Source organism: Schistocerca nitens, chromosome 6, assembly GCF_023898315.1.
Source record: "Schistocerca nitens isolate TAMUIC-IGC-003100 chromosome 6, iqSchNite1.1, whole genome shotgun sequence".
Taxonomy (NCBI): Eukaryota; Metazoa; Arthropoda; class Insecta; order Orthoptera; family Acrididae; genus Schistocerca; species Schistocerca nitens.
In genome coordinates this window covers 217,294,448-217,314,835 of record NC_064619.1, presented here as the reverse complement: position 1 = coordinate 217,314,835, position 20,388 = coordinate 217,294,448, and the positions used below count along the sequence as shown (strand labels likewise).

General features: G+C 36.7%; 1 protein-coding gene across 1 annotated transcript in view; it reads right to left on the bottom strand.

Annotated features, from left to right (window-relative positions):
* LOC126263288 (venom dipeptidyl peptidase 4-like) overlaps positions 1–20,388 on the bottom strand; it is a 276,946-nt gene that overhangs the window by 74,533 nt on the left and 182,025 nt on the right. The window contains exons 5-8 of the mRNA XM_049960374.1: positions 12,658–12,707; positions 5,314–5,522; positions 2,399–2,550; positions 2,152–2,264 (exon numbers count right to left, since the gene is read on the bottom strand). Coding sequence (XP_049816331.1) covers positions 2,152–2,264; positions 2,399–2,550; positions 5,314–5,522; positions 12,658–12,707 — 524 coding nt within the window. The remainder of the gene's footprint in view (positions 1–2,151; positions 2,265–2,398; positions 2,551–5,313; positions 5,523–12,657; positions 12,708–20,388) is intronic.

Sequence of the window (20,388 nt, the reverse complement as noted above, 5' to 3'; positions counted from 1 at the left end):
CTAACTCAAGGCTTTTTTTTTTTCAGAGAGACCTAAATATGCCATTGTTAAACCACTCTTTAGGAGAGATGGCAGTAATTATTGACATGTTTCACTGCTGACATCATTTTCCAATCTCTTTGAGAAATGATATATTCTAAAATAGTATCTCACCTTAGCAACAATAACATCATCAGCAAATCACAGTTTGGGTTTCAGAAGAGTTGTTCTACTGAGACCACCAATTGCATATTCACTCACCAAATTTTACAAGCATTAAATAATAAAATAGCACCAGTTGGTATTTTCTGCGACCTATCTAAGGCATCTGTCTGTGTGAATCACAGCATTCTCCTAGATAAATTGACGTTTTATGGGATTGGTGGCATAGACAGTGTATGGATAATGTCATATGTAACCAAAAGAATGCAGAAAGTTGCACTTAGTATTTCAACCAATACAGTTTGGGGATGCAATTCTGACTGGGGAGAAATCACTTACAGTGTTCCCCAAGGCTCAATATTTGGTCTAATACTGTGCATCATATATGTAAACAATCTTCTGGCTAATATACGCCAAGCAGAATTAGTTCTTTTTTGCAGATGACACAAGTACTGTATCAATCCAAGCATACATACAGAAACAGAAGAAATGGAAAACAATGTTCTCAAAAATATCATTGACTGATTTCTGTGAATGGTCTCATTCTATATTTTAAAAAGACACAACATATTCAGTTTTGAACATCTAATGGTACTACACCAGTGATAAGAATAACACCTGGTGAGGAAAGAATGCAGAAATTTGCACTTAGTAATTCAATGTTGACCAGAATTTAAATTGGAAAAAGCACATTTTGGAATTGCTAAAACAACTGAGTTCAACCACATTAGCACCTAGAATCATTGCAAATCTTGGGAAGAGACAAATCACTAAGCTAACATGTTTCACATATTACCATTTGATAGTGTCATATGGAATAATGTACTGGGGTAACTCATCTTTAAGAAGGAGTCTTCATGTTCAAAAATGTGCTGTAAGAATAATACATATCAATCATCAACAATCATTATTTAGATATCTATTTATGGAGTTCAGCATTCTTACTACTGCTTCCCACTTTATTTATTGCCTCATGAAGCTGTTTGTTGCAGATAATCCACTACAGTTCAAAAGGAACAATAACGTACATAATTACAATACCAGAAGGAAAAATGACATTCATTACTCCACTTTAAGGTTGTCTTTAGCACAAAAAGGGGGTGAAAAATAGTGCAACAAAAATTTTTGATCACTTACCTAGTGATATAAAATGTCTGACAGACATCAAAGTAAAACTTGAAAACAAACTGAAATGTTTCTCCTTGGTGACTCCTATTCTGTAGAAGAATTTCTATTATTGTAATGTGTAAATGTGTAAAAGGTGGTGGGTAGGAATTACTACCTCACATCTGTGTATTTAAAAAAATAAAGAAAATAAGAAATTACAAATATTCATCTTGTAGCTATGTTTACAAATTAATTTTTGATGTGAATGTAAAATGACTCATTCCACTCCATTGCAATTTATCATGCAAAATGATCTCTGGAACATTAACTAACTAAACACATCAGTGAATTCACTCTATGTGTTGCACTCACTACCTGTTATTCCATTTGTAAGAATGTTAGACATCAATTTTAATTGCAACTCCACTATTATTATTTAAGATAATAGTAGCCTTGCACAGAAGTGAAAAATCAAATAATAAGCAATTCATACAAGATGAGAACAGAAACCTTTGAAATGTGATGCTACAGGAAAATGCTGAATATTAGGTTGGTAGTCTGGATAACTGATAAGGAGGTTCTGAACAGTATTTGGGAAAAAGAAGAATTTATGGCACAACTTGACTAAAAGAAAGGATCAGCTGATAGGATACACCCTGAGGCATCAAGGAATCATCAGTTTGGTAAAATGTATAAAATTTGTAGAAAGCCAAGAAAGTTTGACAACATTAAGCAGGGTTGAATGTATGTAGGTTTCAGTAATTATGCAGAGATGAAGACACTTGCACATTATTGCCTGGTTTGACTAGCTGAATCAAACCCACCTTCAGACTGAGGCCACAGCAACAACAAAACCTGTATTATTATCATTATCATGACCATAATCAACACTGAACATTTTACCTGTTTTCGAAATCCTGTGGGGGTAAAATAAGTTTTGAGTTGTCCAAAACATTTTTCATTGCCAAATCCAGATCAATCAGTTGTACAGAAACTTCAGGTATTGGTGTCCCAGGCTTTTGTGGCAAACAGTCATGCAACAAGAAGTAGTTAATGCACTTACAACATTTAGAAAGATTTATCAAAAAAGGGTGATTGTCCAGAAGAAGTTAAATATTTTGTAGTATACCAAAACAATTATAATTCATACCTTTGGATAATGAATGTTAATCACTTCAGGGTATAAGCTTCCATACTGGATTACTGGCATGGTATGAACTAATGTATCATTGAAACTTGCATATGCCAGGGTTTTTCCATTTGGTGAGAACCACATAGCTTCATCCTTAGGGTACCAAATTGCTGAGAAATTCCAAGAAAACCGATCTTTAATTTGCTGCATATACTCACCAATGCTACTATAAATAACACACACCTGTTACCCAAATGGAAACAGACTAAAAATCCCAGTTCCAAAATAGCACACAAAGCCAAAAAATATAGCTTTTACTTCAAACTATGGTAAAACAAAAAAATCAAAATTATAAGCTATAAAATGAAGGAAAGGCACTGCTCATCTATAGCTGACTGATGTGTGGTACATTGAAACACACAACACAAAACAGCAATAACATTAGCATTTGAGCTTTTGGTCTTTCTCTAGCAAAAATTCACACATTTACGCACACAACCATCAGACACACAAATGCACACATCTGTGACTCAGGGATGTGAATTTGTATGTCTGTTTGTGTGAATATGAGTGCTTTTGCTAGAGACAGAGCAATAGCTCAAAAGTTAGTGTAAATTCTATTTTCTGTTGCATGTTTCTATGTGGCACACATCAATCAACTGTATGTGAGCAGTTGCCTTTCCTTTATTTTATATATCATTCCGATCACAAATTATTCAGTTGTTGTTAAACCTTTAAGCTACACCTTTCTTTTTAATTTAAATGTGAAGAATATAAAAAATGGTTTCAGAACGCAATTGATGGCACTCGAAGATATACATTTACTATTGAGAAGAGTACTTTTTTATTTTGTGATTGATGTATCTTCTCTGCTGCAATTTCCCTCAGTAATTAAATAATAGTATGAAACACCTCAACATCCCTTGTTTATCTGATGACTGACATCTGTCAGTTGGTTTTACATAGCACATTATCTTTTGAACAAAAAAATTAAACTGAAACTGAATACTATAGAAGGTGTCTCCAGTAAACATGTAACATTAAGTTCACAGTGATCTATGAAGGTCTTAAATAGCCACAAATTTACACCCTGAACTCTAATACAAAATTTATTTACTTTATTAATAAGGTGATTATCAATGTCCATTAAAAGAAGTGAGATGTTTTAAACAGATATATGTGCACCAATCAAAGCAGTCACAGTTTGCCCACATGTTCTTTTCAGCCTCTGTAACATAAATAAATTATAAGCCTACCTGTGATAGCCTTTGCAACAAACTGGCAAATTACACAATCATTTTCAATGCCAACATATCTTATGTCAAGCAACAAGTGATATGAATCTATGCAGCAGTAGTTTTCCTAAAATCAACTTCCATGAGAAATTAAAACTTGCTGATGAAACAGAACTCAGTGTCATCTCTGTAATTTGTTGGAAGTATTGCCCTGTCATTAAAGGAATTATGTACAAAGTGTAACAAACTGATAACACCAAATTTGAAAAATGGAGGTTCGTTTGAGGAACAAACTGAGTATAGGCAGTCACATCCAGAAACTTCATCAAACAATGTTACAGAACACTGAGGTTAGAGGGACTTACATTTGTCAGTTGACCACACTTTTAACTACATATGTGGGCTTTGTTGCTCCAATCGTCAACCAAGGAAAAGTACAAGCTGGTTTTAGAAGTCACTGTAGCACAATGACCTATTAATAGATTCTCAGTAAAGTTATAGAAAATCAGTTACCATTTGTATGGCATTTATGGGCTATGAGAATGTACTCGACTCATTCACATTAAATCTGTGCTGGTAGCACTTGAGATCAAGAAATAGAATCTACCGAAAAGAATTCCTTGAGCGATATATACCGCAAGTTCTGTCACTTGACTATATTAAGAGAATGAAACATTTCAGAACTGAGAAAGTTATCTTCATTTCACCGAGACCGAGCATGTTCTCTGCAGTCATTACAGAGGTTTACAAATCACTCAGCTGGGATGAAGAAGGACTCCATGTAAATGAATTTTACGTAACAAGCTTTGATTTGAAGAGCACATTATTTTATTTGCTTTGGATCCAGAAGAACTTCAGCAAAGGATGGAAGAATAACATAGCAAGCATGGTAGTAAGCAAGAAGAATAAATAGATTAATACCAAAATAATGCAAAATCTGTGTGCTGATAACATAGTAAAGATTAATAATGAAATCAGAGACACAATTGATAAACTTGTATTGTTAGGAAATCTGAAAACAACAAGTAGCTGGGACCTTAAAGAAATAAACAGGAGGATAAAAATGTCTTAGAAGCTCACCTCACAAAGTGGATGCTGGAGGCTGCCAAATAGATAAAGGAAAAATGTATGTTGGGCATAAGAAGAAGGAACAGGAAGACAAAAAATGGATAAGAGTAGAGATGGGGTTCAGGGATGATAGTGACTTTTAAAAAAACTGGAATGGAGATGAACATGCCATATAACAACACAAAATAATGGGAGATGAACTAAGAAGATTGTGTGTTAGATGCATCATGATAAGAAAAGACATGAAGGACACCCTAATGGAAGATGAACTGATGACATAAAGAAACAAGCAGAAAAACTTGGATGGGAAAAGATGAAGATCATAACATGTGGATACATCTGGGGAAAGGCCAAAATCTAGTAGTGAGTAATACATGGCTGATGATATATATATATAAACATGAGAGCACTGATTAAGGTGAGAATAGTTAATTATCACAGTAACTGTGCTGATATCTGTCTGATGCGATAAGTGAATCTAGGTTTAAGTATTGATCCTTGCACAAACTTTCAATTGTCACTTCAGGTACAATCCATATTGTTCATAGTTCTCTTTCAAGCTTTGATCAACAGAAAACAACAAAGAAATGAAAAAATAAAAATAAAAACAATAATTACTTTATTTCTTACCCAAGTAATTTGAATCTGGTACACCATTGTACACAACATGTGGAATACCAGTTTGAGTAAGCTTGTAATCTTGTGAATCCACAGTTTGTCTATAATATATATTATTATGATAAACATATGCAAGCCCATTTCCTACTGGTGCCCAAACAACTAGATTTAGCAAATGCCTATCTTCATTCTTCTCCATACTCAGTAATGGATAGCTTTCCCTGGAAAAAAGTAGTTATTCTCAGTTTTAGGACTAAAAGTTACATTTCTCTTTGTACACACAACTATAAATAATATTGTTAACTGACCAATTGTCTGTTCTAATATAATGAAACAAATGCACTTAAGTTACATCCATTCTATGTGAGGGCCACTAATTACTTAGAAGAAAGTATAGATTGTCACACCATCACTATCATTTACTCTACCTACTTCAACAGCATGTGATGAATCGAGGAAAAAAATAGCAGATTTAGCATATTCCTTAAATTAACTGTTTGAATGATCTCTGGGTGAGTAACATACAATTGCATGGAAAATATTTGTATACATATGATAAGATCTTGAATTTCATGTCTCTCCTTATGCACTCTCTGGTGTGGAAAATTTAGAGAATTGCAATACCATCACCAGGGTTTAACAGCTTAACAGTAGTGCTGCCATTTCTCAGTATATACAGTAAACTGGGATTCTATACATTTGGGAAATTCTGACTGAGGACAAGTAAGAATATGTCCTAGGTCTGTTAATCTGTCAGTGAGAGGGGCATTAGCTGGCAGGCAATTACTGAAATAAGTTTCATGATGACATCAGATGTGTTAGGTACTCAGTGATGGAGACTGGCACAGTTCAGCAAGAAACAGAACACTACGTGCAAAAAAATGTGTTGATAACTTTTTTAAGGAATTTGTCCACTGCTCCAGCTATTTTTGAATGCTTAACTACAGTTTCATTATTTGTCAGGTACACAGTGATATGTAGACATAAAAGCATGTTTATTTGTATTTTCTTACAATTATCATTCATAGCAAGTGAAATGAATTGATAAAACCCCAATAAAGATCATCTTTGCAACTTTTTACATAGGGTGTTCAATAAATAATGCAATACATATTTTCTCAGCCAGTTTTTGTTAAAAGAATTGTAATTTTGTTAGCAACATCCTTAAACATTCCTACTCCATCTCATATTATTTTTGGTAAATCCCTGTATTCAGCAGTACTATAAAAAGTCTTCAGAGGGTATCTGAAACTGAGGTGTGTTCAAACAAAGAGCAATTATTGAATTTCTTTTGGCAGAAAACCAGACCATCACAAATATACACAGGCAACTACAGAATGTCTATAGACACCGGGCAGTGGATAAAAACATGGTAAGTTGCTGGATGAAATGTCTGTCACCAGCAAAATGATGAGAAGAGAACCTGACTGATCTCACATGTGCAGGCAGGCTGCACACAGCTGTGATGCCTGCGGTGTTGTTCAATGTGATAATTGAATAATTACACAACTCAGTGCTCAACTTGGCATGCCTGTTGGTAGTGTTGACACACTTGTTCATCAGTTGGCATGCTCATAGGTTGGTATGCAGTAGGCTCCTTGAAGCCAAACTGAAGAATACAAAGAAGAAAGAAGGAATATCTGTGCCAAATTGCTTGCTTGTAATGAGGCTGATCATGATGATTTCTTGTCCAACATTGTCAGAGGCAACGAAACATGTATCCTTCGCTGTGAATCTGAAACAAAAGGGCAATCCAAGGTATGGCACCACACAATATCTCCTTCAAAGAAGAAATTCAAAACAGTACCCTCAGCTGGTAGTGGCATGGCAACAGTCTTCTCTGAAGGGGCTATTGTGTTCAGTGTCCTGCTTCATGGTAGAATGATCAACTCCAAAGTTTATTGTGGGACTCTTAGGAAGCTAAGAAATGATTACAGCTTGTTAGTTACCACAGTAATGAGAACATGCTGCTCCTTCTCTGTGATAATGATAGGCCACATACAAGTCTGCACACTCAAGAACAGATCACAAAACTGCAGTGGACTGTTCTTCCTCATCTGCCCTACAAGCCAGATCTCACCTTCTGACTTCCATCTCTTTGGCTCACTGAAGGATGGACTCCATGGGAGACACTGCACCAATAATAAGAATGTTATTGGTGCAACAATACTGTGGCTCAGACACATACCAATGGAGTGGTCCCATGATGGTATACAGGCTCTCACATTAAGATTGTGTAATATGTTAGGACTGAGCAGAGATTACACTGAAATGTAGCATTGTATTGCCAAAGAATTGGGGAACAATATGGTGTTTCAAACCATGAATAAAACCATCCTGCTTTGAGAAAAAAAGATGTGTTGCATTTTATTTACACAAATTAATAAATAAAATATTAATACATCCAGAACACATTTCAGCATGATACATATAATGACATCACACACATTCTCCATCAAAACAGAACTCAAGGCATATAATGCAATGTCATTTCCAGGGACATTATATTGAACAGCGACTCAAGTACCAGAAAGCTGGACAGTAAAAAACTGTTAATATTGGAACAAAATCTTTATATACTGTCTTTAGCCCAGTGCAAGACGCACATGACTGGAAAAGAAGGAAGAACCAGGAACTTTATGAACTGATGTGGTAGTCAAAAATGGTATAGAAAATGAAGGCAAGAAGATGCCAAGGAACATGTCTGCTTAGATGACCCAGGAAGCAACGATTGGACAAAACCAAGACAGACCTATGACAGCTAGGGATTGAACCAAACTCATAAAAGCTGGAAAAGTTTAAGTTAATTTGACTTTCAATTACTACAAACCACAGCTCTCTCTCTCTCTCTCTCTCTCTCTCTCTCTCTCTCTCTCTCTGTGTGTGTGTGTGTGTGTGTGTGTGTGTGTGTGTGTGTGTGTGTCTGTGTGTGTGTGTGCATGCGTCTATTAACCATTAGTGACTGAAATTTATTGCAGAACTCTATTAGTCTTTTTTCCCCTCTGATTATTACTACTGAACCCAAATTTTCCAGTAGCTCTTTCTTCTGTTCTCTCCCCTACTACTGATTTCCTCCTCTACTCTTTTGTTCCACTCCCCCATGATTATTAGACTTCCATCTCCCTTTACATACTGTATTACCCATTCATTGTCCTCATATACTTTCCCTCTCTGTCTTCTGCTTATGATGTCAGCATGTTGTTGGTGTTGGTTTGAGGTCAATCCTGATGAGAATTATCTTACCACAGACTGTTCATAGTAACTCACTCTCTGGCTTCCCTTCCTACTCATGACAAAGCCTACTCCCATTCGCCGGCCATGGTGGCCAAGCGGTTCTAAGTGCTTCAGTCTGGAACCACGCGACTGCTACGGTCACAGGTTCGAATCAAGCCTCACGCATAGATGTGTGTGATGTCCTTAGGTTAGTTAGGTTTAAGTAGTTCTAAGTTCTAGGGGACTGATGACCTCAGATGTTAAGTCCCACAGTGCTCAGAACCATTTGATTTTTGAACCTACTCCCATTCCATCATTTTCTGCTGCTGTTGGTATACATATTTATTCAGTAGTTGGTCAACTATTTTCTAAATTTTAGCTACAGATCTTCTACAGGCTACTGCCAACAGCTGAATGTTTGAAGGTCCTTGCTGAGGTATGACACTAACACCTTTTTGGCTAGTTTACAGAACATATAAAATATTTCCACTTGTTTTACTTGCCTTCTGCATTTGGGTAACCATTGTTGCTACAGTTTCCTCATGGTCACTGATACGCTTTTCAGCATGGAAAGTCTCTACAGATACATCTGCATCCATACTCTGCAAACCATTTTGATGTGCATGGAAGAGGATACTTCCCATTGTACTATGTATAAGGGTTTCTTCTAATTTACTTTGCATATGGAGTTCAGGAAGAACGACTGATCCTATGGCTTTGTACATGAGGTAATTAGTCCAACCTTTTAATATATAGGAGGCTACAGTATAGTCCTATGTTGCTGTTGCGGTCTTCAGTCCAGAGACTGGTTTGATGCAGCCCTCCATGCTACTCTACACTGCACAAGCTTCTTCATTTCCAAGTATTCATCTCTTGGTCTTCCTCTATGGTTTTTACCCTTCACGCTGCCCTCCACTACTAAATTGGTGATCCCCTGAAGCCTTAGAACATGTTGTACCAACTGACCCCTTCTTCTAGTCAAGTTGTGCCACAAATTCCTCTTCTCCCTGATTCTGTTCAGTACCCCCTTATTAGTTACATGATCTACCCATCTAATCTTCAGCATTCTTCTGTAGCACCACATTTCAAAAGCTTCTGTCCTCTTCTTCTATAAACTAGTTACCATACATATTTCACTTCCATACATGGCTACACTCCATACAAATACTTTCAGAAATGACTTTCTGATACTTAAATCTATACTCGATGTTAACAAATTTCTTTTCTTTAGAAACACTGTCCTTGCCATTGCCAGTCTACATTTTATATCCTCTCTACTTCAACCATCATCAGTTATTTTGCTCCCCAAATAGCAAAACTCATCTACTACTTTCAGTGTCTCATTTCCTCATCTAATTCCCTCAGCATCACCTGATTTAATTCAACCATATTACATTATCCTTGTTTTGCTTTTGTTGATGTTCATCTTATATTCTCATTTCAAGACACTGTCCATTCCATTTAGCTGCTCTTCCAGGTCCTTTGCTGTCCCTGACTTAATTACAATGTCGTCAGGAAACCTCAAAGTTTTTACTTCTTCTCACTGGATTTTAATTCCTACTCCAAAATTTTCTTTTGTTTCCTTTACTGCTCGCTTAATACACAGATTGAATAAAATCAGTGAAAGGCTACAGCCCTGTCTCACTCCATTCTCAACCACTGCTTCCCTTTCATGCTCCTCGACTCTTATAACTGCTATCTGGTTTCTGTACAAATTGTAAATAGCCTTTCGCTCCCTGTATTTTACTCCTCTGACCTTCAGAATTTGAAAGAGAGTATTCCAGTTGACATTTTCAAAATCTTTTACTAAGTCTACAAATTCTAGAAACGTAGGTTTTCTTTCCTTATCCCATCTTTTGAGATAAATCGTAGGGTCAGTATTGCCTCCCGTATTCCAACATTTCTACAGAATCCAAACTGACCTTCCCCGAGGTCGGCTTCTACCAGTTTTTCCTTTTGTTTGTAAAGAATTTGTGTTAGTATTTTGCAACCATGACTTATCAAACTGAGAGTTCAGTCATTTTCACACTGTCAACACCTGCTTTCTTTGGGATTGGAATTATTATATTCTTCTTGAAGTCTGAGGGTATTTCACCTGTCTCATACATCTTGTTCACCAGGTGGTAGAATTTTGTCAGGCCTGGCTCTCCCAAGGCTATCAGTAGTTCTTATGGAATGTTGTCTACTCCCAGGGACTTGTTTCAAATTATGTCTTTCAGTGCTCTGTCAAATTCATCACACAGTATCATATCTCCCATTTCATCTTCATCTACATCCTATTCCATTTCCATAATATCACCCTCAAGTACATCGCCCTTGTGTAAATCCTCTATATACTCCTTCCACCTTTCTGCTTTCCTTTTTTGCTTAGAACCATTTTGCACTTCCTGTTGATCTCATTTTAGAAACATTTATATTCCTCTTTGCCTACTTTATTTACTGCATTTTTATATTTTTTCCTGTCATGAGTTAAATTCAATATCTCTTCTGTTACTCACGGATTTCTACTAGCCCTCATCTTTTTATCTACTTGATCCGCTGCTGCCTTTACTATTCCATCTCTTGAAGCTACTAATTTTTCTTCTACTATATTTCTTGTCAATCATTCCCTAATGCTCTCTCTGAAACTCTCTACAACCTCTGGTTCTTTCAGTTTATCCAGATCCCATCTCCTTAAATTCCCACCTTTTCACAATTTCTTCAGTTTTAATCTACAGTTCATAACCAATAGATTGTGGTCAGAGTCCACGTCTGCCCCTGGAAATGTCTTACAATTTAAAAACTGATTCCTAAATCTTTGTCTTACCATTGTACAATATATCTGAAACCTTCCAATGTCTCCACACCTCTACCATATATACAACCTCCTTTCATGATTTTTAAACCAAGTGTTAGCTATGATTAAGTTATGCTCTGTGCAAAATTCTACCAGGCAGCTTCCTCTTTCATTCCTTACACCCATTCCACATTCAGCTACAACTTTTCCTTCTCTTCCTTTTCCTACTATTAGTCAATAGTCCGCCTGATTATTAAATTTTCGTCTCTCTTCACTATCTGAATAATTTCTTTTATCTCATCATAAATTTCTTCAATCTCTTTGCCGTCTGCAGAGCTACTTGGCATATAAACTTGTACTACTGTGGTATGCATGGGCTTTGTGTCTATCTTGGCTACAATAGTGTATTCACTAAGCTGTTCGTAGTAGCTTACCCATGCTTCTATTTTCTATTCATTACTAAACCTACTCCTGCATTACCCCTATTTGATTTTGTATTTATAACCCCGTATTTGCCTGACCAGAAGTCTTGTTCTTCCTGCCACCAAACTTCACTAATTCCCACCTATATTCCTCACTTAACACTGGTTCTTGAAACTTTGTGAGTAGATAGGATAGCTGGTGCCTATGTTCAGGAGTTGACCAGCCCAGGTTTCCCAGTATTTATAAGAAACACTCCCAGAGGCCAAACGAACTAGTCACCATTCATGCTGTCCTTTTTTGTACATGTAAATATAATGCATCTCTGTTTGGTTGTTTATGAGTAACTGCCTACCAACACACACAAAACACAAAGCTTTTCATTCGAATGCCAGTACACTGCACAGTTTTAGTTGTTCAAGAAGTTTAGCTATAGATCACAATTCAATGCCAACCAAGATTTTCAAAAGCATTTTTGTTTATGCCAGCATTAGCACTCAACTATACATTGCTCAAACAGATGTTGAATTGTTGATTCACAAACTATTTGTCATACAGAAAGGAAGAAGATTTTTGAATGGTAGATAAGATATACAGTAGGGTCATTCGTGTGGAAACAGACCCAATATACTGAATTTAAAATAATAACTTCTAAAATAGAGGAAATTATTTACTGCATTTGGTCCTTTAAAATAAAGTTAATTTATGAACTACAAAATACATGACATTAAAAAATTCACAAAACTATTCCTTGAAGTGTTCCACAAATTCAAAGCAAGTGATGACATTTCTAAAATGTATTGTGCTGCTGTAGGTCAAAATAAAAAAAAATGTATATTGTCCACTGGTTTTAAGAAACTACTTATATCTGTCAATGTCCACACTTCTAAGATTAATATCAACGTACACAACTACTATGAGGAGAAAGATAGTTAAAATATACTTACTGGCGATCTATGTCAAAAATTTCATATTGTCCCACATATGATCTTGGAAGCTGTGGTGAAAAAGAGAGCAATAAACAATTAAAATCAAACAATGTCGATGACAGCCAAAGCATAAATTGTGAATAAAAATAGCAGCTTAATTTCAGTATAAAAGGATGTGTGATCAGCCTTGCACCCTCAGCTAAGTCGTCTTTGTGGTTAAGTGTTTCTTTTACTGGAAAGCCTGCAAGGATCATTATGAACAAGAAAATGTCAGTGAATGAAATGAAAAAGTGTAATAGAGGTAAGAGTGCAAGATGACTACTTTGAGGTGATCTATTGAAGGAAAACGAGGTACATATGGAAAAGAGAGGTTAGTTCAATAGAAGCCTATGGAAGTAAGGATGGAAGGACTGAATAAAGCAGAGGAAACTGTAAGGGGTCACTCCAAAAGTTTTGAAGAAGTACTGCACATTAATCCATTCACCCAGTGTGTTTTATCCAGTCGGTACTGATATGTCTCCAATTACCCAGAGAATCAACCACACTTCTGTACTTGTGAATAGGATATTATTATGAAGTAGTACCACCCCCCCCCACCCCACCCCCCTCTTAAAGGATATGAGAAAAAGTTTCATAAAGGTTTGAAATTATGCGTAAAGTTTTTGCAATTCACTAAGTGGTCTCATTCTTAAATACTGGCCAAGTAAAGTTTGGGAATTTGTGCACTGTGAGCTATGCTTCTTTTTCACGCCCACCCCCACCCCATTGGTAGGTAGGTGTTTCTTACTTCCACAGAGATTCTTTCTAGGTAATAAGTTACATGTGTACTATGTTTGGTTGAAATTAGTCCAGTGGTTGAACAGATGTGGCACATACCGACATACATATCTTTTTATAGCTAGTTGAGAAACCTGGCATTGCATGGTTATTTATTTATCCCCCTCTCTCTGTCCACCTCCTCCATCACTCAGTCTCTGTCAATCCCCTCATGCCCCTCTCTCCATCCATATCCATCCCTCCTGCCCCCTTTCTCTGTCAATCTGCTCCTCCCCCTCTGTCCACCTGCTGCTTCCCTCTGTGTCCATCATCTCATCCCCCTCTTGTTCCATCTCCTCCTCCCCCCCTCTTTGTCAATCTCTGCCACTCCCTCGCTCTGTCCTTCTCCTCCTCCCTGTCTCTCTATCTGTATTCCCTTCCACACTCTCCCTCTTCATCTCCTTCCCCTTTCTTTGTCCATCTCTTCCTCTCCCCTCTCTCTGTCTGTCTTCTATTCATCCCTTTCTCTGCCATTTACCTCCTCCACCTCTGTCTGGTCATCTCATCTTCTCCCATCCCTCTGCCTGTCTCTTCATCTCCCTCTCTCTGTCCATATCCTCCTCCTCCTATTTATGTCTATCACCTCCTTCCCCTCTGTTTCTCCATCTCCTCATACTCCCTTCTCTTTCCATGTCATCACACTCATCTGAATAGTAGCCTGGTTGTTCTTACCCGTACAGTATTTCTTTCCAGATTGTAACTAATACGTGTACCAGCAAATTTGACAGAAATCATTTCGGCGATACAGGATGAGCTTTCTACCTGCAGCTTTGCAAACATGTTCCACGCATATGTAACATATTTCATGCTTATTTGTACACATATTTCACCTGTATGTTTAGTGAATTTTGCACTGCAGTTTCATTTTCATGCAGCTTAATGTTCATGACATTGTGTCTCTGGAGCTATGCACTGTACAATGATATACTTTTGCAGGTACATTCAGTGGTATATTTGCCTACTGTTCTGTGAAATGTGTTGTGAAAGGAGTTAGCAGTAAAGAAGTAATAAACTAGAATGTTATGCATGATGCCACAGTTTCTCAGGCATGTCAGTGTTTATGATTTCATACCTCCTGAACTATGTGTCATAGAATGATATACTTTTCTAGGTACACTCAGTGTGTGGTGAAGCAAGCTGGGAACTTTTTACTTCCTCTCTTGTTTTGCTGTCTGCCTCCATAAATTCATTTTATTTTCATTTTTGCCTAATTACCATTAACATACATGAGTATAATCTGCATTTCCATAAAAGAGAAAGGCTGGTCCACAGTCTTAAGGAATATACCACCAGATCTAATTTTGTTCTTAGTTTTGTGTATGTTGTTAATTTCCTAATTTATTTTGACCATTCTCAGTTAATATCTTTTATTATAGGATGAAATCAGCAATTTTTTCGTGACTTAGATTCTATTGTTGACTTATAAACAAATATAAATTGTGTACTAATTACAAACATTTGAAAAAAGAACTACTAGGATTCTTTAAATATTTATTTGGCTCTATTCAAAAACATGTCTGCCCCCGATAGCTGAGTGGTCAGCACAACAGAATGCCAATCCTAAGGGCTCGGGTTCAATTCCCGGCTGGGTCAGAGACTATATTTGATGGGAGGCCCTAGTCACACGACATTTACATTTTTTTTTTTTTTTTTTTTTTTTTACTCACAAAACATGTTAGCAAAGCCAGCCCTTATTTAATTCCGAAATAGTTACCAGATTTCTCAAAAGCATTGTTTGGATAACTATATCTGTTAATTTCATTATTTAAACAAATAATTCAGCCCAAGCTTTGTGGTATAAGAAACCGTTAGAAAGAAGGCATTTTTCACTGGATTCAGTTAATTGAATAAATTATGTTTTAATTGTAATTTCTGTAACTTAAACACTGAACATTGCATAGTTTCAGTGCCTGTTATTGTGAGGATATTTAAAGGCTCGATTTTTGATCCCAAGATAGTTAGTCCACGGCTCAGTTAGAGTAATGTGTCAACTGAACAGTGGAATTAGTGTAACATAAATAAACCATGTGTTAAAACAATGACACTGTCTGTTCAATTTATTTGAGAAATAGTGAACTGTGTGGTTAGGTATTTACTGCTCACAGATGTTCAAGATTAAGCTATTGTAGCAGTATGCTGATGTTTGCCTGCAAACTATTAATGAGTCTTATGAAAAGTTACCCAATAGTGAACTGACCAGATAACTGTGTAATATTGTGGGGTTGTGAACAGTGAAAGTAAAGAACTGTCAAAAGTAACTGTGCAACTGTCAGCTACATCATTTACAGTAGTCAGTTTTGAACTTCCGTCCCCCATTTTTCAGCCAGTTTAACAATGCAGTACACCGACACTGAGGACTAGCAATGAAGAAATAAAGCAGGTGAACATCACAAGTGGCATATGTGGATACTGACTGTGAAACATGTTGCAAATAGAGCTAGTAGTAAAGAATTAATAAATTATAACATCATGCATAATGCGGCAGTTTATCACACATCTCAGTGTTTATGGCATCGCATCTCTTGAAGTGTGTGCCATAAAATGATGTATTTTGCTAGGTACTGGTACAGTAATAAATTTAAATGTCTTGCCTGATTCTGTAGCTTTTATGCATTCAGTGTTCATGACATCATATCTCCTGAACTAAGTGTTGCATTATGATGTAATTTTTCTGGTACTTTCAGTGATATATGTCAATACTGTCTGCAAAAGTGTCATAAAAACAGTTAGTAGTAAGGAAGTAACAAATTAAAATGTCATGCTTCATGTGGCAGTTTTACTGCACGAATAGCGAAAATATAGTCAGGTACGAACTTCTTTCCATTCACCATTTTGGGGGGTTTGACAGTGAGAAAAAGTTTCATAAGGGTTTGAATTATGTGTAATGTTTGTTGCCAGCCTCCAAGTCCTCTCATTCTCAAATACTGGATAAGTAAAGTATGGATATTCTTGTCTCATGGACTACAATGTTTATTTTTTTTACCCTCCCCCCCACCCCACACACACCCATGACTTTGAAAGTTGGATGGTTCTTGCCCAGAGAGTCATTCTTTTCTGATTTGATTGAAATCAGTCCTGTGGTTCAGGAGGAGATGTGGAACATAAATACATATGTACATCCACTTTTGCAATTTTTATGGATATGTATGGACATGTTTCCTCTGAAATGCTTAGGCAAGCTCCTTGACATGCTGTGAAGGTTTTGCAGATGTCTTACTAACCACTTTATCAACCTCTGCCTTACGGTGTCATACAGGTGTGGGATGGAGGGACATGTTGTCGGCACACTGCTCTCCCAGCCATTTTGCAGACTTTCCAGACCATGGAGTTGCTACTACACAGTTGAATAGTTGCTCAATGAGCATCTCATGACTGACTGCACTCCATATCAGTCCTCTTATCAAGGAAAAATCCATGGCAGTACAGGGAATCAAATCTGGGTCCTCCACAAGGCAGCTACGTATGCTGACCACATAGCTATGGAGGTGAACTCTGAAATGGTTAGGAGCTAGGCAAAGCTATTTGTGGTGATCCAAAATGTTTCTTTCACTTTTAAAAAGGTAAAGACACCAAATGGAATCAGCTCTGGGCTCTATGCTGGATGAAAAAGTGCTCAATTCAGGACTCCCCAAGAGGTGACAAAATGAGCATGTTTATTGCCATTATGGAACAAGATTTCTCAGAGGAGAATATGTGGCTGATTGTCTTGGGTTCTTTTAAAGGGCATACTCTACCATACCAGTTTATCGTGTTACCCTACCTTCTTCTTGTGGTAATAAATGCACTTAGAATGAAGCAAAGGCATATTTTCCTTTTTCTCAAATTTCTTGAGCTCTCTCACCTTATTGCACATGAAGGTCATTTAAGAAAAGACATGTGGATAGCTTCCAGTTTTGCCTCTGAGTCAAACTAATGCAGTCACATATAGTAAGCAGCTATAATGTCATTATCCATGACCTGATGGAATTAAACACCCTAGCTCCTGTTTACAGGATTATAACATTAAGCACATTTTTACTTTGTTTAATAGTGTAGTACCCATCCACCTAACATTAGAACTTTCACATACAATCCTTCACTTTAGTCATAATTGTGGAAAGTCAAAAATCTTTGAAAAGAATGTAGTCATAAGCCATAAAAAGGAACAGCATTATAATACCCTTGTCACTTTCATCACAAATGTGCTACAGTGACCTTCCTTCTTGTAGCTTGCAAATATATTCTTTTTAAAGAATTTTGACTTTTTACAGTTCATGATTAACCAGAATCATTAAATTTGATCGACACTAGTGACCAAGTGTTACTAACTGCAACTGAGAATGTTGCACTAAACATTTAAAAAAATATGTACAGTTGTGGCATCTCTCGTGACAATTGTGTCACCCATTATTAAAACATAATATTAGTTAAAATATATTTGTTCCTTTTAATAACGTCATATACCTTTTTATATATTATTTAGGAGGTTTTACATTTCTGTAGTATAATTCAAGTTTTATACTATATTAAAATTTATTACAAACAATTATCTCTTTAAATTAAAGTAATTTTCAAATTATTGTACAATAAGTTGCTCTTAATCAGGTCCAATCAGACATACAATACTGAGTAACTGCTATATCAGCAGTACAAGGAGAAGGTAGATTGCTGCTCACCATAAAGATGGCTCATTGCGTTTCAGATAACGCACAAGGAAAAGACAGTTACACATTAGCTTTCGGCATCCAGGCTGCCAGAGATGGTGCATGAGGTGTGCTTGCTTGTGTGAATGAATGAGTGTGTGTTTCCTTTTCTGGAGGAGGTATTGGCTGAAAGCTAATATGTAACTGTCCTTTTGTTGTGCCTGTCTGCAACTCATTGTGTCATCTTTATAGTGAGTAACAATCTATCTTTTCCTTATGTTGTTGATATTCTAATGTGTAGTTTCCATTGTTTCATTTTGACTGCCTGATATGTCATTCCCAACTAACAGCATGACTTGGATGCATTGTGAAACACCATGCAACCCCCCCCCCTCCCCCACCCCCTGCCATTTTCCTATTTTCCTTTCCAGACAATGGAGCCACTATTTATTACTTAAGTATCTCATCGATTGGTCACATGAAGCTGAGTGCACCTTGTTCCAGCCTTCACACCAAGATAAATCTATGGTATTACCAAGAACTGAAGTCAGGTCCTTCACTTGACAGTATGGCATGCAGAAAGGTCAGCTATGGAGGTGGACTCTAAATTACTGTGTATTAAGTAAGACCAATAACCCAACCCCCTTGATTATAAAACATCAAACCCTCCACACATAAAATAGCTTCAAAAATCTGATTACAAATGAATTAATGATTATGACATCGTGTCTCTTAAACTACATGTCATACAATGATATAATTTTGTAGGTGCATTCAATGATATCTACCTCTGCACCTACTTTGTAAGTAGGTTTTCACAGGACAGTTTGCATCTATACTCTGCAGAGGGTACATCCCAATATAGCTCTTATCACGGCTTTTTCATATTCCATCCAGATACAGAGCACAGGAAGAATGATTGCTTAAATGGCTCTGTGCTTGCTGTAACTAGTTTAATCTTGTCTTTGCAACCCCTAAGAGAACATCACATAGGGGCTTATAATATATTCCCAGATTCATCACATCAAGTTGGTTCTAGAAACTTTGTAAGTAGGTTTTCACAGGATGGTTTGAATTTATCTTCGAGTTAATGCCAATTCAGTTCCTTCAGCATTTTCATTACACTCTCCCATGGATAGAATGAGCCTATGACCATTTGTACTGCCCTTAACATCCGTTCAATATTCACTGGCAATCCTATTTGGTACGGGTCCCATACACTTCAACAATCTTTTAGGATGGGTCACACAATTCTCCTTTTGTAGACTCGTTGCACTTCCATAGTAATCTACCAATGAACCACCATCTGCCATCTGCTTTGCAGCATGCCTGATGCTGAAGTATTACTGCATGAACAGAGAAAATATGGTAGGTGACAAACTTTTTTTGTTTACTTATTTTATGAGGGGTGTTAGCAAGAAAAAGTTTTGGAAAGGTTTGAAATTATGTGTAAAATTTGTTAGAAGTTGCTGAGCACTCTTATTTTCACATGCTGAATGAATCTAGATGGATAATTTGCATGTGCCATGAGTAATGGTGCCCCAAGATATGTACACAATTCCTAACTTATTTTGTTAAACCTTTAATGTAAGAGCATACCTCTGAATTTGTACATTACAGCAGCACTTTAAAATTCTAAATTCAGTCAACAATTATACGAAATAATAAAAAAACAAGTTTTTGTTGCCCGTGGACGTATTTAGATAGGCAACCTCTCCTGGGTTCAGGAGACCATTTTAGCCACTTAGTGATATAGATAAAACACATTTCTATAATCAGGCAACTTTCTACTTCAAATTAGTGCCAGACATAAAGAGCATTGAGAAATGGGTAAATGAAAAATATTGTTATGACAGAGATCATAAGGCATGCAATCTTCCTGAATCAGAAAAAGGAAGATAAAGTGAGGACCACTGATTTGTGAAAATACAAATAAGAAATATTGTTTGGCTCACTTTTGCTTCATTAAAATGGCTAAGTGAACAATACAAAGAAACTGTTTCAACTTAGCATAGATAATGGAAAAGGTTGAAGACTGTGGTGTTGATTTTCCAGGTGGACTCATCGGAGGAGGAATCAACATTAGCAGACAAGTACCAAATGGTACTCCTGCACATATTCATCGAACAGCTGTTGCAAAAGTTCAAGTAAATGACAAATCACAACCAGAGGACAACTAACAAATACAAACATGATATGGAAAACAGAGCAATCATACAAATACAGGATAGTTTTTAATTTACAAAATAAATAGAGAAATCTTGCTAAAATCATCCAAAACAATATGAAATAGGATATACAGCTGTGCCCC